The sequence below is a fragment of the Drosophila yakuba genome, chromosome 3L (assembly GCF_016746365.2).
Source record: "Drosophila yakuba strain Tai18E2 chromosome 3L, Prin_Dyak_Tai18E2_2.1, whole genome shotgun sequence".
In the NCBI taxonomy this organism is placed as follows: domain Eukaryota; kingdom Metazoa; phylum Arthropoda; class Insecta; order Diptera; family Drosophilidae; genus Drosophila; species Drosophila yakuba.
The window spans coordinates 16,140,715-16,166,689 of record NC_052529.2 but is presented as its reverse complement, the minus strand read 5'-3'; the positions used below and the strand labels follow the sequence as shown (position 1 = coordinate 16,166,689).

Sequence of the window (25,975 nt, the reverse complement as noted above, 5' to 3'; positions counted from 1 at the left end):
TCTTCTTTCTCCGCCTCTCCCTCCGCTGCTTTCGCGTGGCCTATGCTGCGTACGCTGCTTCTGTTTCTGCTTTGACATTGAACGAGTTCATTCACATTTGCTGCACGCACACAGCTGCAGCGCCACACACACAGATACTCGCACGAAAAACTACACGAAGCATACACAACAACCGCCGAGGCGAAATGGAAACAGAAAAATAAAACGAGAGCCACAGCCAAAGGCAGCAAAAAAATGGAAAAAAAAATAAAGAAAAAGGAAAAAATAACACACAAAATTGTATGCCTGAGTGTGGGTAAATAAATAAATATGCTAAATAATGTGGAAGGAATAACAAACAAGTTAGATAATAGGCCCAGAATCAGAAATAAAGAAAGCTGACCACCACGACAAAAAGTCCCCCGGCATTTTATTGAAAATTAACATCCATTTGACTATTCCTCTTCGCACGCTCCTTCGTCGTGGTCCCTCAAAAAAATATAAATAATATCACCTGCCCTCTATTATTTTTTTAGTTACGAAATCGGGAATTGGGTCATTAAGGCAGCAGGCAACCAAAGTGTGAAACTAGTTGGCCAAGGATAATGGAGTGGGCTCAGAAGAGGTGTGAGTCGTGTTACCCATTTTCGTATCTTTTCTAGAAGAAGGTATGTGTATTTTTACTATTCGCCACAAAGTGTGGAGCTACAGGGAAGTGTATAACTATCAACCGATAAGTACTCTCTCTCCCAATTAGCTATATACATGTATATCATGAAAATGCAATAATGGATATATTTTTTAAAAGTTCTCACCTTGAAAGCAATAAAACCGTAGACCTAAGAAACCTAAAAATATACAACATGCTCTTTGTCAAACCTTTTCCGCCATAATTAATCAGCGCGTAGAACCCTTAAGCGGCTCCAAAACTATTGTATAAAATGCGACCAAGAACAAACGAGTTCCAAATAGAGACTCAGTTGCCAGGTCGCCAAATGAGTCAGTTGGCAACGAATGAAGTCATTCGTCAAGCTCAAAACGCAAAAAGCTCTAAAACAAAAAGGAGAACACGAAATCCAAGAATCTGTCTCTGAAATAGAGGTCAATAGACAAGACGAAGGTCCACCGCGCAGATCAGGTAGGCACACAAGTCTCAAATCCACAAGCCACAAATGGACGGGGCGGAAATATCAGCCAAAATCAAGCCGACGCACCACGCGGCGTATGAGCAATGCGCGAAACTGGCTTCCTCAAAGGCAGCGAGCGAGCGGGATGGCAACATGCGTGTGAGCTGGAGGGAGCGAGAGGGCGTCTGTGGGATAACCTTGAACTTCAAAAAATGCGCGAGGGAAACACAAATTCGTAGGCCTAGCTATTCGGTTAAGCATATATTTACATTCACATAATAAACATATAAATTAGCACACAACAAAAGAAGTTCCAAGAAATTCGAAAGGCCGAAAAAACTGGTCCAAAGTCAATGAACCTCTGCCTCTTCCTTTGCAGATCCACTCGAGGTGGACATACAGTGAACATTCTACAAGTTAAATAAAACATTTATCTTTAAAGTTTAAGATTAGAAATGTTATATATTTCTTGTAAGTAAAACTAGAGCGAGCTTCACAGTTTTTTCCTACAAAATTGATTTAGTTTGAACTATTTTCCTAACACCTTTGACTTTCTTCTAAGAGTGTCAGTTTTGGAGGGATCACTGTGCTGATAATGTAATATTTTAGCAACGTTTGAAATTTCAGACGCGCAGACAGTTTAAACTTTCGAGGCAAAAGCAAATACAAGGACCGCCGAGGGCCAGACGTGCAGAAAGGGACGGCAGATGGAGTGAGGGAGCGAGAACGAGAACGGGAACGAGAAGGAGAAGGAACCTCGGCTGGCTGTTAACCCAATTCAAGGACGTCATTGAGACATTAAACCCGACTCGCTTGCGAAAGCCCGAGTGCCGGCGAATATAAGGGAATAGGGCAAACTACTTTGCCAAGGTTGTGCAGAGTGGATATAGTGATGATCGCGTGACACGATCCCCTAGAGCAACTCTGCCTAATTGAGATGCCCTCATGCGAGACACTCATCTCTGGGATGGAGGGAACAATCACTGGAACGATCACTGGACTCTGTCCAGAGCCGCAACTCTTTGGGCGAATGAACTGGCCGGCATTTTCAATGTCACAGACGACAAAGGGCGGCAAGGCAGGCTTTAAAAGCAGCAGGAGCCCAAGGAGAACACTGCACAAAATATTCCAAATATTTAATTATATATCCCTATCCATAACTTGGTTAAGCTTAGCTTTATACTTAGCTATATTGTATCAAACAAAATAAACTATATTTATATCTATTGAAGTATCTATTGAAAGAAAGTCTGATCCTTAAAATTCAATAAGCAACGCATTGCATTGATCGGTAATTTGATTTTGCAGTGCAGAATGAACAGAATCGCTCACAAAAGCAGCTTTGAAGGTTTCGTTCTGGTTTGGTGGTTGCTTTATTTTATTTTTTTATACTTTCTGTGTCTCATTTGTTGTGCCCAGGACCGTGTTGTTGTACATTTTGATTTATTTTATTGCGACGCAATTTAATGCAAGGACAATTCGCCAGACGACGCAGGTTTTTGTGAAGGGCATTGGGCCTGTTGCTGGCAGAAAAACAACCCTGGTAGTGAGTACGTAATTCCTGATCCCTTTTTTCCCTGCCAAGGAGGTCAATCGAGTTCAATGTCAGAGCCGAAGTTTGGTGGTTGAGCATCAAGTTGCACGTGGCGAGCACACTTTTGAATTGCCACCCCCGCCGGTGCAGACAACCCCTCTGTTCCCACATCAAAGGATAAATTTCTGGCGAACTTACCTTGCAACCCTCGCAGGAATGCACGCCGTAATGGAAACCGGAGGCCTTATCCCCGCAAACGCGGCACAGCACTGTGGTGCCATCGAATTCTGCAAAGAGAAGATGGCAATTTGCGATTAATACCCAGAAAATAGCATAAAAGATACTGAAATGTGGAGTAATGGTGGGGTAATTGTGGTGGAAAATGAATTTCAGAGTATTGAATATATAAAAGGGGAACACAGCAAGTTTTTTAAAAATATCTTTCTATATTTGTTAATTGTAACTGAAGTGTTGAATATATATTTAATCTTCATTTGTTTTAAAGAATCAAAAAAAAGTTAGAATAAATGTATTATCCTTGGCAGACAAACATTCAACAACTTTCATTATCACTCCCATTTCATAATCGCACACCATAAACAACCAGAAGAAAGTGGCCGCAAAGTGTACGTAATACTTTCTTCAAATAAAGACGAGGCAATGCCAATGCCAAGACGAAGAAAGCAGCAAAACGAAATGGGCAAGACAACGAAAACTTGTTGCTGAACTTGAGCTCGTTCTTGGCCAGAGAAATGTTACGTAACTTTCACCGGCGCGCCAGGTAAACAAGAAAGGAAACAGGCGATCAGACCAGAAGAAAGTAAACAAGAGAGAGAGCACAAGAGCACCAGAGAATAAGCGGCGGAGAAAGACTTTCTTTTGGGCGGAAACAAGTTCTGGCGGCCGAGAGAAAGACTTTCTTTAAACAGGTTTTGTTTTGGTTCCTTCTTCATGTTGAGGAAGCTCCAAAGAAAGTCTTTCTCTCGCCAGTAGAATATCTCCCTCTCTCTCTCTCTTGTTCGTATCTCATTTTGTTCTTTAGTACTTCCTCTTTTTCTATAGCAATCAGACGCGCCACGCTTTGTAAACAATTGTAAATGGCAAACAATGTTCATGATCTTCACGCTGCCATGGCCATCATCGTCATGATCATGATCACGATCATGAGCAACTTGTATCTGTATCTGTTACTTGCGTTTTGCTATTTCTGTGCCACACTCACACACACACACACAGCCAGCATCTACACGGCTGCAATGCCGCCAAGTTCACTGACATTTTGCTGTGCAGATCGTTGCACTTTTGCATCGTGCAGCCACAACAAAAAACAGGCTGCGAGGAGGAAAGAAGAAAAGGGGTTGCGTGTTGCACTGATCTCTGGCACGCCACTGACTGAGTTTGCCTCAAGTTTCTAGACCGAAAGATCGCTGCATGCTGATAGCCGATACATTTGCGTTCAACAAAGAGTGCAGATGCGTGGTGGTCTACATTTATGTTTGCCAACTAATTAACCTGCACATGAAGGGGTCTGTAATTCTATGATCAAATAAGATCCAAAAGATATTTAAACTCTAATTGATTTTGATTTTAAAACCAGATCATTTACCACTCCGTCGTATCTGCTAGTCACTCAAATAGGAAGCAAAACACGAAAACATCTCATTCATAAGCGCGTGTCTTCCGTATAGATAAAGATACAAAACTATCTGTAGGACAAGCAGCCGCAATTGAAGTTCTTATCGCAGAGGAAAGCTAAAAAAGGTGAAAAACAATCACAGCTGGCATGTTTATTTGAACTTGAAAAGAACCATCCCACATTTTGTCTTTATTTAATAAAATATTGTGCTTGTGCTCGGACTTCCTTTGTGATGATTGTTTTGTATTTTGGGGATTGTTTTTTTTTTTTGGGGAATTTCGTGGCACACATTTAAAAATAATTCATTGCGGGCGTTAAGAGAATAAAGAATGCCACGTACTGTTCCTATCTCCCTCGGACTCTGTCTGTGTTTCTGTGTTTTTTTCCTAATTCGGAACCCATTTGAATTCGGAATCGCTTGGCTTACGTCATTGGCACATTGTGATTTATATAAATTTAGTTTTTTTTTGGCAAGAACTTGCATTCGTAATAGATTCGCTCACGGATTACCAAAATTCTCTGTTCTGTAAACAAAGGCAGCAAGGTCAGTTCTCCTCCCTATCGCTGTCTCGCTTCTGGCCCCTCTGACCCTCTCTTTCTCCTCCTCTATCGCTGTCTCATCGCCTTGGGAACTTTGAGTGAGTGTTTGGTTGGTTGGTTGGCATTCGCATTCGCTAATCGGCGACACGTGTAATGCCTGATAAATATTATTATTCTGTTTTTTCGGTGTAACAATAACCCATATGAGGAAGGGAATAGTTAGGGATAGTTCCCTACGATTAAGGCATGTGTTCTAGTCGAGCTCTTCTTCGCAGTGATTCAGAGGGGAATATGAAGTATATAAAAGTTGAATTTTATAGTTTTTACTGTCCACATATGATTTGAACTGTGTGATTCAGACGGACAAGAATTTTAATAACACTTTAAATATGCCTGAAAAGTTTAACAATTGCTTATTTTTATTAAAAATCGGCGATCTGCGGAATTCTAGCTAACTGAATAATCAGACTGCCAAATCCATGGGAATTATCTAATACGCACCGCTCACACGCACACCAATGCGCGCAGGCGACCTTGAAAGTTTCATTCACTCCACACGCACACAGATGCGGCAAGGGGCGGGCGTTTTGGGGGCGGGGGGTGTCTGCCTGCGAAGAGGTGGAACGGGCACTATCAGCGAAATGCTAGAAATAAGCCAAACAAATGGCAGCTCCCCTCACAAAAAAACACACACCCCACAAAAAAGCACACACACTCACAGTCAAATTTTCGACTACTCAAAATATTTATTAGCACGGGAGAGAGCGAGAGGCAGGATCGCAGAAGATAGAGAGCGAGAGATATTGCCATATTGCCAATGTTCTGTTTCTGTTTCTGTTTCTGTGTGGGTAACACAGAAGAAAAAAAAACTACTAAATTAAAATTTGACATTGAAATTTTTGCCGCTCTCGTTCGCTCTCTTTCGCGCTCAATCAATAAAAGTTTTGCGCGTGCAGGAGGAAGCGAGAGGAAGCGAGAGGGGGCGAGAGAAGCGTTCTCGCTCTGCCCACAAACTTCAATGCGGAAATGTACGGACAGGTTTTTCGGTGTTTCGGCGTTTCAGTTGCCTTATTTTAGCGCCAGTTCAATGTATCGTTCAATCAAGTCGAGAATAAAAAAAAATTTTATTCAACTTTTTCGTCAAGTTCAAAAAACGCCACTGAGGTCAGCCCAAAATGAGGGATACACCTTGTAAAGTGGGCGCGTTTTTAGTCACCTTCGCTGGCAGCTCATTGAATTAACAACTGCCGCCTAAAATTGCTATTATGCAATGAGATATTTTCTGTATTTTCTGTTATTTTTTGTTTTTGGCGGGACTGGAAATTAATGACCTCCCAATGAAACAGAATTTTTTGAAAAATGCCTTGCACCAAGTGCATTGATCTGCGTGCTTGTTTTGCTTTCGAGTGCCTTGTACTTCGTGAATTTATTGAACTTTTCGGGGTTACTGATCGAAGGCGTGGGAACATTTACTTCAAAATGAAAGTATTTAAAATTGTTATATTAAACATAAAAAAAAACCTTTAAAAATTCCATCCTAAATGTCTACACCAATTAGCCAAAAGTAAAAGTCCAATAAAAATGGGCAAACAAATTATTGGCCCACAAATAAAATGCAAAAAGAAACACAAAATTCGTTACTTTCGATTTGCGGATGGTTTTCACTTTCAGGTCTTTGGCCGCTTAATAAATTTCTAAAATGCACAAATAATTGTGCCAATAAAAATAAACACGATCGGAGCGAAAATCAAATGAAATGAAAATGAAAATCAAATAAAATAATACAAATAAAAATAAACATACAAATAAAAATAAAAATCGAATAGACTAAACTTTCCAAGTGAGCAAAAGTTCAAGAGCCGCCTACGATATTCGAAAAGCGCCTGCGAAAAGCGAAGTAAGAAAAAAATGAAGCACAAGACAAATAAATTGCGGCAAGGCGAACTTTTCTTTTGGACAATTGTAGCGTTGCAGCTTGACTTTCACCGACATTCGAAAGGGGCGCAGGGGCGCGGGGGGTGGTGGTGGCACAGTGGAGTCATTAACCCGCTGCTATGTAAAAATGTCAAAGAGACTTAGACCCGGTTTTGTATTTATTTTTTCCATTTTTTTTCTTTTTTTTTTATTTTTTTTTGCCCGTAAATTGGCCGCGCATGCGCAGTCGCCGCGGTGAAAAGTGAATTTGGCTCTGACTTTGGCCAAGTTAAGCTGCAGTTGGCTTTTCACTTTCGTTTGGCTGCAATTGAAACGCGAAACTTGGCAAGCGGATGCACATCGACCCGGCCAAAAGCGAGCAAAAACACCAACTAATTCATTTGCGAATGCGAAAAGAAATCCACCGATATAGCGATCCAACGATCCGCGATCCAGCTATCCAACGATCCACAGGGTAGCAATGAACTTGGAAACCGACTTTGTCATCGCGCCATCTCCTTCGCCCAGTTTTTCACTTAGTGAAATGCAATGCCAACACACAAACGCATAAATAAATAAATATCGGTGGCATGGGGAAAACACACACTTTTGCTAAGTAAAGCAAATAATGGCAACGGCAGTGGGTGAGCAATGGTGGGGGATTGGAAATTGGAGACATAATCGAGACACATATAAATATCGTTTTGGTTTTCACTTTCGGCTCGACTCTCCTGCTAGTAAGTGTGAAATTCAATTTATTCGAGGCGTGTTGCGGCTTAAGCCGTGAATATGGATATCACACATTTATTGGGACTTATGAGTATGTTATAAAATCATTATGTTTAAGCCTTAAGATCCCAACATATTTTCATCTTTATATATATGATTATGAGGCATATGAAATTTACCATAATTCGTATAAGAAGCATACCCATTTCTTCCATGGCCTTCAACACCTTGGGATCGCCTAACACCAAGACCTCAAATAATCCCCGTCTACTTTTTTTTAAAATCCATTAAAAAAGATTAAACGACAATCAATACGATGCCCTCTATAGGAAGAACTACCTTGACTCGATATATTGACTCGAATCTCTATGCGGACTTGAACCGGTTGCTCATAAGTGCATTAACTTCCTTTAGTCATAAAACAAAAGCCTGACATTGCCACTACAGTTATAATTTCGGTGAAACAAAAAAAAAAAAAATAATAAATAAATAAAGTGAGAAAACCCGATGGCGAGCGCTCAAGTTAATTGAACTTACTTGAACTCGGTGCTTAAACAGTGAATGATTTCGGATGCGGAACGACCTTGGTGACTAAAACTGACTCGACTAAACGGCGATCAACGCACTGATATAGATAATTACGTTGATAATGATGGTCACACGATTGCTGGACTTGTGTGACGTCACAGTAATTTGATCAGGCGCCACCTCGCAAATTTCCGCCTTGCCAGGCCAATATTCCAAATGCTAATTGGCGGGGGAAGGTCAAAATCGAATCAGATCGGTAAACAGGAGATCGGATTTTCTCTCTTTCTCGCTCAGATCGAATATACTTCATTTTTTTTCTAGATATAGTATGTATACCGGCGTTTTATGGTTTGCATACTTTTGGTTTTCAAGGTTTCTCGTTCCGGCAAACGGAAGCCAAGCATAAGAGTGCTTTACTTAACGAGATCGATACGGGTTTCTTATTGGATTCTGATTCAAATGAGTTAAAATGTATTTCTTTTTAACTTTAATTGATATCCTGAGACACATCCAGTAATCCCTAACTTTACTAACTCATAGAACTCACCTATGTTGAGTTCTGGTTCCCCCTTCACCGAACTAGCCACAGTTGTATCCATAACTGGGTAGGACTTGATGTACTCCGGAGTCTGGGGCCGCGAATCCGCCGGCACCACCGCAATGCCACCCGGGTGGTGCAGACTGGCCTGCGGATATCCGTGCGGATACATCGCATGCGGATGTGGGTGGTGCTGCAGGTGATGCTGCTGCTGCTGCTGTTGCTGGTGTTCCTGTTGTGGGTGGTGGTGGGGCAGGGACTCAAAGTGCTGGGGCATTTGCTGCTGCTGTGGTTGCTGCTGCTGCTGCTGCTGCACCACTACAGTGGAACCATCGGTGGTGCTGACGGCACTCGATTTGCTGACAAAGATCACGCCGCTGTGGGGCAGCTTGACGGAGGAGTTGGGAGAATTCGAAGAACTGGCCATGGTCACACCTGTGGGTGGCACAGTATCCAGATCTGTGACAGGTGCTACCAGGCTCCTGAATTCCGGACTGTAGCTCTGGGCCATGCCCAGTTTGCTGTTGTGCTGATAGTACGCCGAAACGCTGGTGTTTGGCGGCAGTTTCAGGGCATTTTCCAGGTGAGAACGACCTGTTACGCCCAATATGGGTGGTGCTGTGGTGCTGGGCTGCTCTGGAGCCGGTGGTGCGAGCATGCTGGCACTAACTGTGCTGCAGATCACTGAAGTCTTGGCGCTATCCGAACTGTCCGCGGACATTAACATTTTGCTTGCTTGGGGGCGTTTTGGCAACACTTTTCAGGGGCAATATATTTTTGGAATATTTCTGGCAAATTTTTCAATTGAAATTTCCAGCCTTAGGCATAGTTTTGGTTTTTCAAGCACTGGTAAGATATTATTTTATCCTTCGCATTGAAGCTTTGTATCTTTGTATCTTTTTTCAAGCTCTACTTGGGCCAAGTTTACATGTTTTATTCACACTGTTAAAAACTATTGGAATCACTTAATGGGTTATCCTTTTCCAAAGGGCACTCACTACACTGCTAAAAACTCGCGACTCAAAGTAGATCGAACGAAACGAATCAAAACGAAACGAAACGAAGCGAGGCAAACGAAACGGAACGGAACAAGCGGAGCCGACGATCTGCGCGCTGCGAGTGGCAGTTAGTCAATGAAAGGAAAATCAACATTCGCGGCGGATCTTGTTCAGTTTTTTCGGCCAGCCGAGCGTCGACGTCGGCGCTCTCCGCGTCGCACTCTCTCTCGCACTTGAAACATGTGCTGCCATCCAGCCAGCGAGTGCGAGCGGGAGCGCGCGATCCCACAGATACGGCGATTATGGGCAGACCAGTTCACGAACTCAGTTCATGAACTTGCTGTGTGCTCTTGAATGGTTATGCTTATGTTTATGCTCTCTTATTTAGATAATAGTTTAACATAAATTTGTTGCCAAATTCTTCGCTTTTCGATTATAGATTATAGATATAGATTAGATTAGAAAAGACACTATCAAGCACTCCATGAACTGATTTCACGAAATGGGGCCCCGCATAAACGCACAATAGTAGTGGTGTGAGCCAGTGAGGGTGAACAACAGCTGTGAGAGAAACACATGTCGCTCGAGCGGAGAGCCAAAAAGAGTCCAATCCACCCCCTCACCCGCTCACCATACCCCTCCCGCACACGCTCCGAAAAACCCCTTGGATGGAGTTCAATAAAACTTCGACGGAGTGAAAATTTATGAAATTACATGCAATTAAAAATTATATCACTCACAGTAATGAAGAATTCGGATCCGCGCATAGGATCGTTGACACTCAGTCGTTGACACTGGGCGGAACACATGTAAATCAAATATTTACACGGCCAAAAGGCAATAAACCCTGCTGAATGCTGAATAAACTTCGCCTAGGTCAATGCTAAATTGATTTCCTGGATCGTTGAGCCACGTGTGGTTGAATTAGGAGGCCCCCCGATAACCCCGCCCCTTCCCTCCCTGCTCCAACACCACCAACCCACACCACACACCCCACATTTGACCCATTCAAGGCTAGACACTCGCCATCTCACTCGTCCGTTCCAAAAATAATCTTTGACTGAGTTTTCCTTGTTTCCATTTTCATTTCAATTTTTCTACTTTTCGGCACATTTGTCGGCGGGGGAAAATTTAACACATTTTCCTCGGCAGGCGGGAGGGTTTTGTTTTTCTTTTTGGAATACGACATGTTTTTCTCCAAACAAAAACAGAAAGATATTCCTATTTTCTCATTCTTTATGGGGGTATTTTTGTGGGAATGTGGAAATTGTTTTGGATAAATTAGCTGTTAATACCCCTGTTTATTGAACGCAATTGACAATGCATCTAACACTAGTTATATATACATACATAGGGGAGGAAGTAATACTAAGACGATCTCTAGCTATCTTCAATTGCCATCTTGATAATGAGCAGATTGTTTGAGAACTACTGGGTGCACAGAACTTCAATAGACTGTATATGATACAAATGCGGATCATGCTTTTTTTGGATTACCACCCACCTCCGTCACCCTTGAATCGAGGGTCTAATTACCTTTATCCCTCGGCTCTTCGATCACTTTCACATCGGTTTGCTGACGTTGATCGTTGATCGGCCACCGGACTCCGTAATCAGAGACTCGAGCGGCATAATAATAACAACAAAAGCACATTTTCCTTCAGCCGCCAGACCCAAACAAAAATAAACATTGAACTTCCTTATTAATGCAATTTCAATAATGACAACAGTCCAAGGCAGCTCAAGAGTCAAGTCCCCGGATCCGCGAGTTCGAGTCTGGAGATGCGATGGTATATATGTAAGTAGTATAGTATATAAACGAGCAGACAAAACGAAAGTGGAACCTCCGAGGAGTTCAGATCCCCAGCCAGGGGTTCAAGTGGGGGTCAAGTTCAATGAGGGTGAACTCTCCGAAAAAAATGTATTATTATCAATATTCGGGAGATGCTATTCTCTTTTATTAGTCTTCAAGGGACTCTGAAGTACGTCTGCGTTGTATGAAATATGTACGTATATACTCGAATATATATATTTTCTTATCAGCATCATGGGAATGCCCGACTGACTGAATTTACATTTTCGTCTAAAGGCAAAGGGGACAGGCCCTCTCTCTTATTTGAATATTACGTTCTCAATGATTCATGGTTTATCTGTTATGATGCAGGTATTGGAAAATTCCATCTTTAAACGAGGAAGCACTGGGGTTTTTAAGAGATACATCATTCGAACCACCAACCTGACCATGTTTCTAATGACTACATTTTTTCTGCCAATTTCCAGAGAGTTTCGCCATGTCATGATCTGGCCCGCGATCACTGCTCGCGATCGTGGGGCGAGTGAACTCCTTGGAAATGTCATTGGCTTTCTCCCCATCCCATCTCGCCCCATCAATCCCCACCCCCATCCCCATTCCGAGTTGTATCTCGTCGCTCTCCCGTTTTATGTTGCGAATTTCAGTCCGTTTATCAGTATGGTGTATGGTATATGAGGCCTGGCTGGCTGTTACTTAGTCACTTAGTCACGACAGCTGGATCAAAGTACTCCGATAAAGAAGTGTCCCTGACGCAAAACTCGCCTTCAACTCTCCGGCGAACGGCGTACGGCGTACAATTGACCGATAAATTGAGAATGAGGGCCGCACGCACATGCCAGAGAAATGGATCAATGTGTGCGGCATCAAATTTATATTATTTTACTTATTTTATTGTGCTACGAGCACGATAATCATTGACAACTGTTAATCGGTTGACGGAGAGGTTGAAGGCTTTCATGCTACTGTGATACGAGCTCCCCTGATCAAGTTGAACGACTCTTTTATAAATGTTTCCTTGTGCACTTTGTCGCTGGCTTTAATTTGCCAAAAAAAAACTCGAGCTCGCCATTGCGGGGGTAAAGTAAATACGACAAAAAAATAAAAAATAAATAAAAAAGAAACTTCCCCGATAAGTTGTTAACAATTTGGGCAAGTAGATTTCAGAACTCCGAAACCAGTTCCGAATTGCGTAACTCCCCATTCTGTCTGTCTATCTAACCGTCTATCCGTCTATCGCTCTTTGGTTTATCTATGTGTTTGAGTATCTGTATCTATATAATTAACGCACAATGAGAAGGTGCGTGAGTCCGTCCGTCCGTCCGCGTTCATGAACTCGGTCAATTTGAAGGCCAACCATTTTGCGGCTTACGCATTGAAAATGTGTGTATTCCGTCTGTGTATTGTTGTTTTTTCCCTTTTTTTTCGCTTCAGCTCTGCCGAATTTTTTCATAGTGATTTTTCGTACTCGAGCAATTTAATTTTTTTGCGTGGCTTCTTTTTTCCGGCACTGTTGTTCTGGTAGGATTGTGTCGTTGATTACGCATACTTTTTGGGCCCGTTCATGATGTCATGGCGAAGGGGCGATGGGTACAAGAACGATCCGAATGTATGCATGATATGTATTCTGAAGGTTGCCCCCAGTGGAGGCAACAAGGGATCCTAACCCTATCGCGATCGAAATTGGCGGCAAAATTGGACTGGCAAAAATATCTGATTTGATAGTACACAGCAAAAGTATCTAAGTAGCTCAATTACGACAAAAGTTGAAAGTAAAATAAAGTTTATATAATTTAAGTTTGCACTTAATGGTTAGGATTATACATTTCTCCCAAGGCTCTTCACAAATATAGTGCAATAATACGCTATCTTATCGCAGGGTTCCACGTAACATTTCCCAGACAGTTTCCCCTTCGATTACCAGGTAACTCCCATTAGCCTGTGTAAGTACAGTACAACCCCCTTAAGTTCCTCGTTCACGTGTAAAAGTGATATACACTGCAATACGTAATATTTTTGGGGCAGAGCCTATGCCATAATGGTCACTAATCAGACCGTGTGTGTGAGAATTACGAGTACAGTGGAACAACATGCGCCTTATCGACGTAACCAGCGAGCAAACTTAAATAATAATAATAATAATAAACCCTCACACACACACTAATGCCGAAGCAGTGACAGTTAGTCTCTTATCGGTGAGTCTTTGTTATCAGCGTCGAAACCGAAATGAAGGTCAGCAGCACAAATTCCTGGGCCCAGAGTGCTCTTATCTCTGTTCCTATATGTCCGTCTCTCTTGCACTCTCTATCTGCGTCTCTTTCTCTGCGCTTTGTTCCTCCGCGTCACTTTTCCGAATACCCTTTGCAAGGAGGGTACCATGCATATATGGTGTATATTTATATTGTTAAAAAAATTAAATTAAAAAAAGTGTTTTAATGCTTAAATTTTAAGCGTATGTATAGAAAGACATATTCTTTTTAAATAATAATAGAAGGGTATATTTCGTATGAAAAATACTTATTGACTCAGAACCATATATGTTGCCCATGTTGTGCCTGATAAAAATAGCTAATAGAACAAGTAACAGTGTGTGGGTGGCAAGGGGGGGCAGCGGGTGAACAGGTGTGCTTATCAGCAGTTGATTTCTATTTATTCCGGACTCGCAGTATTTTCGTAGTTTTTGCAAAAGGTTAAGATTCGATAAGGGTTTTCAAGGTCCACGACAGCTGATAGTTCGGGTACAGTTACATAATCTATGCAATGCTTTCCCTGCCCACGCTTTTTATTAGCCAAGGTCGTCAGCATTTTTGCCCAGAATTTTTGCCCAGAATTTTTGCTGGTGTGGTGTTCTATGTGTCTTTATCGCGGGTTGGGAACTGCCAAATTCGAAATATTATAGCCACATCTTGACCATGGCCTGGTCTCAGTTTGTTGAACTGCTTTCCACCATTTCCACTGCCACTTCCTCTTGTTTGCACGAACCGAGCAATAGTTATTAGTTTTTGTTTGCTGCATAAACAATTGGAGCCGAGTGCCAAAAAATATCAAAGGAACGATATGTGTTTAGACTTGCAAAATTTCCATGCGCTGTGAAAAGTTCACGAATGCTGAGGGGAAGGTCGAGAGGTCAAGCTTTGTAGTATATAGAACTGGAGAAAATGTTATATTCAATAATATTCAAAATGTACTTGGCAGATATCTAAAATTTGCGTTTACTTAAATCGAATAAAAATGAAATGACAACCAGCACTAACTCGTATTTTCCATTTAGCCTGATCTCTTTGGGTTTCCTGGTTGCCGCTCCAAGGAATTTTCCAGAAAATGCTCCACCGCCTGATGCTCCACAGCATTTTCCATTTCCCCATTAAATCCTGTATACATTTTTCCACTCCCTCTCGTTTCTTTTCTGGTTCTGGGATTGTACTTGAACTCGTTTCCAGACCTCGTCTTCTGCTGCTTCTTGTGGTTTATCTGCTTCGTGAGAGATTCGAGTCGGTTCTTTTCGGTGGTTTTCTAATGCCGCCTCGCCTGGCCTCAGCTTTTCCCCATTTTCCCCATTTTCCACTTCCCATTGTTATTGCCTGCCGACATGCAAGGGCAGGAAACGCGTTGCCTTATCGGCGCAGGGCGGGGTGCAGTGGAAATTAATCAAAAGTGCCTTGGGCCAGACGCCTCCACTTCAGCGATCCATCCGATGCGATGATCACTCAACTCAACTCAACTCGAACTCGAACCTCGACTCGCTTCAATCAAGGCGCATTGAACGTTCAATGATCTATCCCAATAGCAACGCGCTCATGCCCGGCTTTAAAAAGTGAACTCGACATTGAAAAAAAATATAAAACCGACACACACACACACACACACAAAGCAGGCCACATCGATAGTTACATAGACCCACCAGCAAGACAGGGAAAAGAGGAGCAAAGGCATGGACGTTTGAAGTACCCTCTAAAAAGTTATAGAAATAAACACAATATTTATTTTATGCTTATCAACAGCTTGGTAAAAGTTGTTAGATAGATTTTGCATCATTAAAATTATTTGAGTGGAATAGAATTTTATTTATAGCCTGTCTTATAACAGTATAAGTTGGATTTGTATGAAAGTAGTTCCTATGTCTAAACAAACTTGAATTAAACATTTGCAATTTAAAAAAGAATATACATATTTGTATCATCCAGTGCACCATCTCAATGTTCTACCTTAAAAGGTACAAGGCAAAGGCAAAACCATACTACCCCATAGGTACAGGTACAACAGACGTTGGCGTAGAAAAAGAGAGCCATGGAAAGAGATAGAGCGTGCGGCGAGCGAAAGAGAGAGCTGAATCTGTGTGAAGTTCAAAGCCACTGCACCGAGGCTGAGATTGCCACGATCCCCTCCCCGGTGCTCCCCATGCCCCCCATTCCCCCCGGTTGTCCCCATGCCAGCCACTTTCCAGCGATGTTGATGTAGGTTCGTTTCGGTTGGCATTGTTTTTCTTCTCTCCTCTGGGGAGGCTGCACTTTTGCTTTCCCGCTGCACAGATTTTCGCCGCCGTTGTGTGTGTGTGAGTGTGGATCTTCGGATTTTTCCACTCGCAGCGGATCGCTCATTGAGGGTCTTTAACCCTTCGGGCAGTGCAATGCACTTTTCCCCTCCCCACCGCCTCTCGCACTCCCCATCCCCTATCTCCTTGCCGACCGTACGTCTTGTGTGCAATTTTTTTCTTCTTGCACATTCTTCTCTGGTCGCCGTGGCTTTCGCATTCGCAGTTGCAGTTGCAGTCGTAGTCGCATTGGTATCTATGCCTAGTTGCGTGCATTGACTCCACACACAGATACGCACGCACACACCCAACTGAAAAGTGCAGCGGGGTGGGCGGGGGAATGGCTTTACGACTGCTTACAGTTTTGTAACTGTTATTGAGGGTTACTCGCACTCCAGTAATGCCGCCAAACTGTGGAGTTGCACTTTCGAATATTATTCATATTATTACAAATTATTTGATTAAGGCGTCTAATGGCGCACAAAATGATATATGGTTATTTCAATCTTTGCAATTGGCATACATAAAGTAGTAGAGTTTAGAGCGCTTATTTGATGATATCATAATAATATCAATCATAATAAATATTTTATATTTTTCAGATCTTATGTATATTTTGCATATATTTCGTTTATTTTTAAGGTTTCGTAAGCTTAGATCTTATATCGTTTTATAGCTTCAAGCCCTGTTTTGGTGGGAAAATAGCCAGGCCAACAGCTCCGCTTTCGCACCCCGCAGCTGCAGTTTTAGTTCTGCGCCACTCCCCTCCTCCCTCCCCCCTCCACCGATCGTGCTTAGTTTGTCTGATAAGCTGCGCAGTTTATTGACTTGTCTCGTGGCCTCTCACTCTAACGCGCGCCACGCATGCGCACAGTTGGCCAAGTTGAATGCACTTTTGGCCATGTTTTGCGAAAATTGGTAATTGCCGCACGTGCTTTCTACGATTATGCCAGAGAAACAAAACCTTAACCCCGGCTATCTCTCTTTTCTTTTCCCAATCAACCTCTATCTCTCTGCCATCTATTCGCATTTTCCACTACTGATGTTTAATTGGCAATTTGCACTTGGTCGGCTCGCTGGTAATAAGCACTTGCACAGGCCTTGAATTATGGCTTTGCATTCGATATACAGATAGATTCGAACGGTAGTTGATTGGAATAGATACTTGGACACTTGGCAGCAGAGATACACAGATGCCTAATGGCCCACCAGAGGGTTCAAATATGGCGCAGAATTTCATATTAAGCGATGATTTATGAACGACTGCAAAGCAAAAATGGTGGTTTAGCCTTTTATATACTGCCTAAAGGTAGGAAACATATGGCAAGCAAAGTAAATTATTAATAACATAAAAAAAGAAACCTTAAGTAGTTCAACTCATTTCATAAGAGTTTTATATAGGATATGAATCATGTTATCATGTTATGTGGTGAAATAAGACTTTACATTTATACTATGTTCCTTAAACCCCATATGATTTGTCCAGTTTTAGATGAGAACTTCAGAACCCAGACAGAAAGTTCTCGACTTAGAAACCCTTTCAGTCTCTTTCCTTTCTCTGTAACGAATCTTTTTTCTTTGGGCGCTAAGCCTTCGCCACTTGACCAAATCGAATCGAGCCGAAAGGAAACCGATCAGACCACATTATTTGATCAAACCACTTTTTGGTCAATAGGCTGGCAGCTGCCGCAGACCGTGGCATAAAAACAGCGCACACAGATTGATATCTCAGTCGGTAATAAGTGCAGAAAAGCCATAAAAATAACATACCCACACAAAAAAATAAAAAAAAAATACGAAAAGAAAAGAAAACAAACTCGAGAACAACGAAAATCAAAAGTCAGGCACAGGCACAGAATGTATATATATAAACCGATGTATATTTGGGAACGTAATAAGATTATGCGATATATGGCGGGTAAGATGAAACTTGGACTTGGACTTGACTCCAGTGGAGAAACAATTCGTGCGAAAGTGAATGACCTCCATTAACCGAAGACTTCGCTTGTCTTCTGTAGAATTGTGCGTTCTTCGCCGCCGCGTCTTCCCACTTCTTACTTCTCATTTCTCAATTCTCACTTCTCGTTTCTTTCGGAAATTCGCAACCCTTTTTGGCTGTCTCTCTGCGCTTTTTGGCCTTAGCATAATAATTAGTGAGACAAAAAGAATATACAGGTATACGAGTATAATAAGAAACTGGGTTCCTGGACGTAGAGAGTACGCATAAGACCCGAAATTGGTCTGCGGTTCGGGGTTTGTCGGGGAATTTGAAACCTGTTTGAGCACCAGCACATACGCCTCAAACGTGTTTAGCATAATTTTTTCGTATCGCTTTTTTTTTTTTTTTTTTTTTCTGCGCCTGCTGACTGATAATTTATGAATGCGATGCGATGCGATGCGATGAGCGCCAGTGCCCCCTTCCCCTTCCCTCGCAAACACAAGGAAGTGGAGTTTAATGTACTATCTGGCGGTCATAGAACACGCCTGAAAGGTATAACCAAGTGGAGCTGTGGATAGAATCAGGTGGCAAATCGATAGCCTAGCGCTTCTGGTTTCTGATTAGATTATGGCCAAGCAGGAAGAGGCGAGAGGTCGAGAGACCCTTGGGGCTTTTGAGGTCGAGTGTTTGGAACTCCGACCATTATGATTATCACGAGAAGTCAAGGCAGTTCAGGGGGTTCGCTGATCGCTGGAGAAGAAGGAAGGGTGACAAGTTGATCGGCAGGCGATTAGTGAGGCAGTGGGTTTAGATCGGCAGTGCGAAGAATTCGCATAGAATGTAGAATTCTGCTCATCGCTTAGCCAGAAGAATGCTCTGGAAACCTTGACGCTTCATCCGGTTTGCTAAATACGATACAACCAATCTGGGCAATATAACTAGTATTTATATTTACACTCAGAAGAGTGTACCTGTTTTAGAAACTAAAATCAATCGTGATTTTTAATAGCTTTAGGTGTTGCTTATATTTATTTGTTTGAATTGCAAATTAAAGGTGATCTCTTCAGGGAACCCAGTTATATTCGAGCACTTGAACCAAAGATATCTTCTATCCACCAACTGAACGCTCCACTGAGTGATCTTCCCCCAATTACCTGCTTAGTGCCCAGGTCGCATTCCCCGACGCCCCACCTCCCCCTGGACTTTCGATCGGCGGTGCGGTGCCAGGCACAGAAGTCAAACACCCCGACGACCAGTGTCGAGATTGTTCAGAGAGTTCGTTATACTATGCCAGTGCATTGGCGCTTTCTACCACATGCACCCCCCTCCACCTGCCCCCTTTTTCCACGAGTCGGTTTCCCCTTTGCAGCCAGCGATCGCATGCAAAATAGCGCGAAAAAACTGGTATGCAACTGCAATTTGCTGGGGGAAGGGGTCGCAAGGGGGGTAAGGGGATAGGGGGTAGGGGGTAGACGTCAGCTGATGACGTTGCCAAGTCAAAGAGAAACCCCCGTCCACAAACGCCCCACCTGCACCCCCTTTGGCAATTCCCATCCATGATTCAGTATGCGGTGAGTGTTGTTGACTCGGTCGACGATCGCAGGTCGCTGCACTCCCTTCCCCTCTCACTGCGATTTACCATGCCCCTCTCCCACTGCGCTGCACTGCGAGAAAATTATATTCAATCAATTTAAGCCATGCAAATTGCTTAGCTCATATGAAGTGCATAGTTAGTGCACACGAATGTAATACACACTTTAGCTATTTTCCATTTACTTGTTTTACTTAAACTCAAAACGACTTTTGTTTTGTTTACAGTGCACTAAAACTCATTGGAGCATTCGAGTGAGTTTGGTGGGCAACTATGCTAGTGATACACAGCAGCAAATTGGAACTGGGAACTTGCAACTTGCAACGGGCGACTAGCAACTAGCAACTAGCAACATGCAGCATGCAACGACTGCCACGAAAGTTGACTGACACCTCGATGGCAGGACTTTAACCCACAGCAACCCAAACAAAGTGAAAATGCTGCTCGGAGTCGAAGTTGAAACTGGGAAATTGGGAAAAGGGGGGAGAGATGCATTTTCCACGTGTTGCACGAACAGCGGCGCAAAATTGGCTTAGTTGCATTTTTTTGTGAAAGTTTTTTTCGGCATTTTCTTCGATGGTTTTTTGATAGTAATTTATAGTTTATTAACTTTATGTACCGAGTGCATTGACTGGAAATTCATGTGGGGGCCCAGGAAAATCTACGGCACTCTCTTGCGTTTTTCTTCTTTTGGAGGTCATTCAAATGCCGTGGGTGGCAGTGAAAGTCGGCTAACGCTGGACAGGATTGATGGGTTGACTGACTTGTGGGCAGCTGGAAAAAGTGGAGCTGGCTGGCATCCTAAAAGGGAGAGGAAATGGACGGAATGCCAAGTGGGTGGTTGCCAAGTGGGTGTGGAAATGAAGGCGAGATCTGCAGTCTTTTATAAATTAAATGTATAAAAATTTGGTAAAGGCAGAAATCAAACAAGGATGTGAGATTAATAATGTCTAATTGGCATAGTGACCAACAATTTGATAGTTTAATCAATTGAAGTAAATAGTAAATAGTTGTAAATGGTAAAGGTTGCTTTGCATAAATGGAATAGATTTAAATGAGACTTTAAGATCTTGGATTAATTATTTTAAAAGATATCTTAAAATTCCATATACATACATATGTTAGCTAGACTTTTAAGTCTTTTAGACTTTTAATCTTTTTTTAACAAGCTCTAGAAGAATTTGTACTATGAAGTTTGTGCCTTTTTCCAACATTTTCACGATCACTTAATGCGCGTGATATTTTATTAGCCACTTCACATTATGAGCGTTCTGTGGTCAAGTGACTCAATCTGGTCAAAGAACTTGTTGAACTGCCAGATTCTAGGAAAAATCATATGACAGTAGCATAAACCCCCAAAAGCCGAAAACCCCCCCAAGCCCCTCACTTTTAATCCATTCCCATTGACATCGACACCTTTTTGGCGTAGAAAGAAAACAAGGTGAATAACAAAGAAATGAGAACTACGCAATACGAAGACGGGGGAGCGGAGAAAGGCCGATACAGAGGGGGGGGGGGAGAAGGGGGAGAACGGTGGGTAGAGAGAGGAGCAAACATGGTTGCCCCACCACCGAGTTTGGACCGTTTGGAATTTTGTTTATTTGGGACAAGTTCACTGTCGGCCAGAAGAATCCAGAAGAATTCAGAAGACTGATGACTGGTGGGCTGAGGGGACGGGAAGAGGGGCGGGGTGCAGTACCCCTTTTACATCAACTCCCGTCCCGTAACGTCCCGTTTTTCGTTTTCCTTTACGCTCATATTTGTTTACAACTTTTGATTTTTTTCGTTCTTTCGTTCTTTCTTTTTTCCGGTTTCTGTTTCTCTTTTCGCGGCACTTTGCTTACCTAATGACTTTCTACTTTTTTTTCCTCCTTATTTTTTTTTTGGGAATAGTTTGGGAATGGGGCTTATGTAATGGTCTATTCTTTTATTGTTGTTTTGACGGCCGCTGTCTTCGGCATTTCGGAATTACTACGCCTGTTGATGTTGACTCTTCTGACTGTTGACTGCGTTTTCGTTCCACACTCGATTTTTTCGTAAACAAAACTTGGCCAGAAAAGGGAAGCGCGAAAAGAAATTGTCCATTAACGGTATTTAGCTAGAGAGGCTTAAAGAACTGCGCAAAATACTAAGAGGGCAACTTTTGCCTTAGGTGGCCAATTAAGACCATAGTTTACCTGCAAATTATGCCAGGGTGTTCGATTCAAAGTGGCGAATTAATATAGCGGAACAGCCAAGTCTGTAACTCAATTGCAAAAGTATTCTTACTTATATATTATGGTATTATATAGTCCTTTAAAATCAGAAAACCAACCAATAATCTAATTAATCCAACAAAATGCATGCCATTTCAGTGCGAAAACTCGGTTTCAGATTGAAATAAGTTCTAAGTAGTTAAGAGACCCTTTTTAACCATTCACTTGTAATTCTTTCAAATTAATGGGAGGCTTCTTCTTGGGCTTTGAAGGGACAGCTGCAGTTTCTTTACAAAATATACAAGCGGATGCAATTTGGATCTTATCGCCGGTACGCCGCTTTTGGCAACCCAATTAAATGTGCGTGTGTGCCCCTCCCCAGAAAAAGAAGCTTCTGCTTCGAAAAGCAAACGGGGCCAGGAGTAACAAACAAACAAAAAGCACCAGCTAACTCCCAAAATATTGCTTCCTTTATATGCTTTATGTATCATTATCATCAGCGCGAAAAACGCGCAATAACAATGAGCTGCTCCAAAGGCAGCGCAACAAGTTCAAAAGTATCTTTTGTTTCTTTTTTGGGGCTCTTATTTTTGTATCTTTTTCGCTTTATTTTTCTCGCGTTTTGCATTCAGAACAACACGGAAAGCGTTTAAGCAAGCGACACAATTTGTGTTGCAAAACGTCACAGCAGAAAAAGTGACGAATACGCCAGATAAGCCGAAAGAGTTGGCGAACTGCAGTCTTCTGGCAGAATCAGTTTGTAGAATCAGTCGTTTGGCAAAGGGGATCTATAATAACTATGTAGAATCAGTTGTTTGGCAAAGGGATCGGTATAATACTTGTGTAGAAAGTCGTTTGTTAAAAGGGGTTCTATAATAATTATGTAGAATCAGTTGTTTGGCAAAGAGATCTTGTGTAGAATCAGTTAAAGGGGTCTCTAAAACACTTGTATATCTTGGTAGTATATTGGGGTGTAAACTCCTCCAGCTGCACTCAAAATATCCCCCCTCAGAAATCGCCGCCCCTGCACTTTCTCTGTTTGTTTTCGAGTTGCACTCGGCGATTGTTGTTTGCCTTTCAGCACTGCGCTCTTTCGCCTGCTTTGCACATGTTGCGGATTCATTCGTAAACGGGGTGAATGTCATCAGGATTGTGATTGTATATTTTCCCCAACCCGGGTCAATTGCCTCTTGGGTAACTCATGGCACTTCATTCGCCAGTTGGCGGCAGTTGAACTGCTGACGAATGCGATACAAATTCAGACATTTAGTAGTGGCTAATGTATGTATTTATTGCTGATTGTACAATCGTGACGGTTCACAATTGCGAATCGAGAACGAATGTAAGCCAATGCGATAATTATTACGATTGCGGTGGGATATTTTGCTCTGATTAATATCCCAGCCCCACGCCGATTGAATTTCGCATTTTGGTTTCTGGAGATAATCTTATGAAATGTGTGGAGTTAGAGAGTTCACTGACAACGTGAAGGGACAAAATGAATCGATCGACACAGTTAATGTCTGGAGAAGTTCACGAACCGATCCCAATCCCGATCCCAATCCCGATCTCGAGTGAGTCACAATGGGAAGTCAGGTTGTTGACATTGTTTGTGGAAAGTGACTGCGGCGATGAGTATGTGTATCTTTAGATTGAAGTGCAATATGTTTGCATAGGATTATGAAAGTAGCTAAAGTGAAAGATTAAAGATTCTTTTCTCCAAAAGAGTCATATCATTTCTAGCGTTTCATTTCTTACTCGAAAAAAAACAAATGCTTTTCAACCATAAATTTCCATTTCACGCAACATTAAAATCCTTGTGAAAATTGCTAGTCCATCCAGTATATTAGCATATATAAAATAATAAACAACTGAATCAAAAGCCATCCAATTTGGATTTTCCTCTCTGCTTTTCCAATTTTCAAAATTTCCCCTGCGGCTCAAACTGTGTTTTCTCTGCGTCGAACAAAAACACAAACAGCTAACTGCAATCAACAACTCAGAAGCCACAGTCAAAACAACAACAACTATAACAACAACAACAACAACAACTTGATGGGACGGACAGCCATTTGTAAGTCAACGAACCAAGAGGATAGGCTATAACAACAACTCGAACAACTTCAGCTGCAAACTTGAGCCGCAGAGTATTTATCTATCGTTTAGTCATCTCATTTTATTTGATTTTCTTTTCGCACATGGGCGAATGTGCGAGTGAATGGCCCATCAGTGTACGTAGATTTATAAGAGCCATACATACGTACATATGTACGTACATTTTCACAACACCCATACATTTTCACCGAAGACAACGTCCTTGCTTCAGTTAACAACAACGACAGCGACAACGACAACGTTGTTGGCAAAATGACGCTGCAAAACTTGTTGTCGCTCGTCGTGTTGTCATTTCGACGATATTGTATGGTATACGGTGTATGGGTATGGTGTGGTGGTATGCCTCGTTGCTGGGTTAGTTACCCCCAGCGCAATGGCAATGAACCAGAGAACCATTGACCGACCGGAGAAAGACAGACGATGCCGATCCGCTGCGCTGCAACTTGCAACACGAAGTCGACGCTGCGCGCGATCGTTTCCAGTTTGGCGAGTTCGCCACTGCAGTGAAACTGGTTCTTTCGCAGTCAACACACAATTTGCAACACGACGACCGCAGACGACGCAAAGTGCAATGATCGCAGCGAGGCTGCAGATCGCAAGTCGCCGATCGCAGATCGCAGATCGAGTGGCTTTTGCCAAGTGGAGGTGGCCATCTGGTGGGGATCTCAGGGGGGATCTCCAAAGTGAATGCCGGATTCAGTGGGCAGTGACGATGACGTTGGTGGGACAAACAAACAAACAAACAAAATGCTTGGAAGGGGAATAAGTAATATGCGTCACTGGTGGCGTGGGATTCTGTGTGTTTTTTGCAACCAGACAAGCCTTTAAATAGTCAAATATGGAAAAAGGAGATCGCCACAGGCGGTTGTAAAAGGTTGGCAGGAGAAAGGAAGTTGCAAGTCTTGGGTGGAAAGTGTGGGAGAAATTCAAAGTCAATTTATAGTGATACATGTTTATATATAAATTACTTTCATAGCAACGACAGAAACTATTCAATGCTTACTCAACTGCTGGCACTATTTGCTTTTTATAATTTAAAATATTTAAAATATTTGGAATATGTTTATATGCTATGTGTATAGAAGCGACTGTTGCATTTCCACCTTTTCTAATACCCATATAGTATTAAGTACAGCAAATTTAGCTTAATTTGATTTTACTTTTTGGCTTGATCTTGATTCTTGTGTCTGAGTATTCGACTTACAAGTATTATTGCCTAACCCAATCGCTTTTGGCTTGGAGCTGCGATCACTTCTTAGACTGCCAAATCTACATAAACCAACTGATGTTGAAAAGCATACATATATGGATATCTTCTTGCCAGATCAGCAGTTTGCTAGCTCGGTCAGTCAGTCACTCAGTTTCAGGGAGCAGCAGAAAATGCTTTTGGCCAACTCAGCTCATAAGCCAAACCAGAAAAGCGAAAACCGGGCTGAAAAGAAACCGCCAACAGAAAAGTCTCTACCAAGTGCTATGCATCCCACTCTATACCTCCTATACCTCACATTGTGGCCGTCTCTTTCTGGACGCTTGTGGTCGTGCCGAAATTTGGCAATGAACTTGAAACACGTGTAAGAGGTATGAATAATTTGGCCAAGACAAAGAAACGAAGGAGCGCTCAACGCAAAGAGTTGGCCAAAAAGTTACGGGGAAGGGCGAGAAGGGAAGAACGTCTTTTGTAACAATTTTGCATGATTTACGAAATTTCAGGGAGTCTCTTTCGTTCCGCCCCGTTTTCGTTCTTTTCTCGCTGTCCGGGGTTTATTGTATTTTTAATTATTTTCGGCGTAATAACCTAGATTCGTGGCATCGACCGCCAGCAGTTCGGAGTCCGAGTCCAATTCCAAGTCACTTGGTCATATAATTTTTACCTTTTCCCCCATAATGCTTGTTTTTCTTCAGTTCGCCTTTTTTTATCTACGTTTTGCATTTTTTTCTTTTTGGTTCTTAACTTAACAGGGAATGAAATGTTTTGGTGTTGCAGAGCTCTTTATAAACAAAATATCACGCTGAAGAATTATGCTAATATCTACAAATAATTCCATTTGTAGTTCATACTCCCAAAGTGGTGCCCCAACTCAATTTCAAACGAAATTCAACCACAAACTCTGTAAAATGTCATGAAGCAATGGGACTCGTTCCAAACCCACAACAGGTACCAATAAAATTATAAACGTGGAAAGCGGGGTAAATTGCGGCAAGGCTATCGACTGACAGTTCATTCATCAACCAAGCCCACTGAGTAGAACCTTTTGAGGGCTACGCCTACCG

At 42.3% G+C, this 25,975-nt stretch overlaps 1 protein-coding gene across 2 annotated transcripts in view; it reads right to left on the bottom strand.

The window, feature by feature from the left end:
- LOC6534261 (ecdysone-induced protein 75B, isoforms C/D) overlaps positions 1 to 25,975 on the bottom strand; it is a 104,927-nt gene that overhangs the window by 40,886 nt on the left and 38,066 nt on the right. The window contains exons 1-2 of one of the 2 annotated variants that reach the window (XM_015195046.3): positions 8,535 to 9,573; positions 2,839 to 2,927 (exon numbers count right to left, since the gene is read on the bottom strand). In XM_015195046.3, coding sequence (XP_015050532.1) covers positions 2,839 to 2,927; positions 8,535 to 9,252 — 807 coding nt within the window. In that variant the 5' untranslated portion in view covers positions 9,253 to 9,573. Of the gene's footprint in view, positions 1 to 2,838; positions 2,928 to 8,534; positions 9,574 to 25,975 lie in introns of those variants that run through there. The other variant, XM_015195044.2, reaches the window with a different exon arrangement.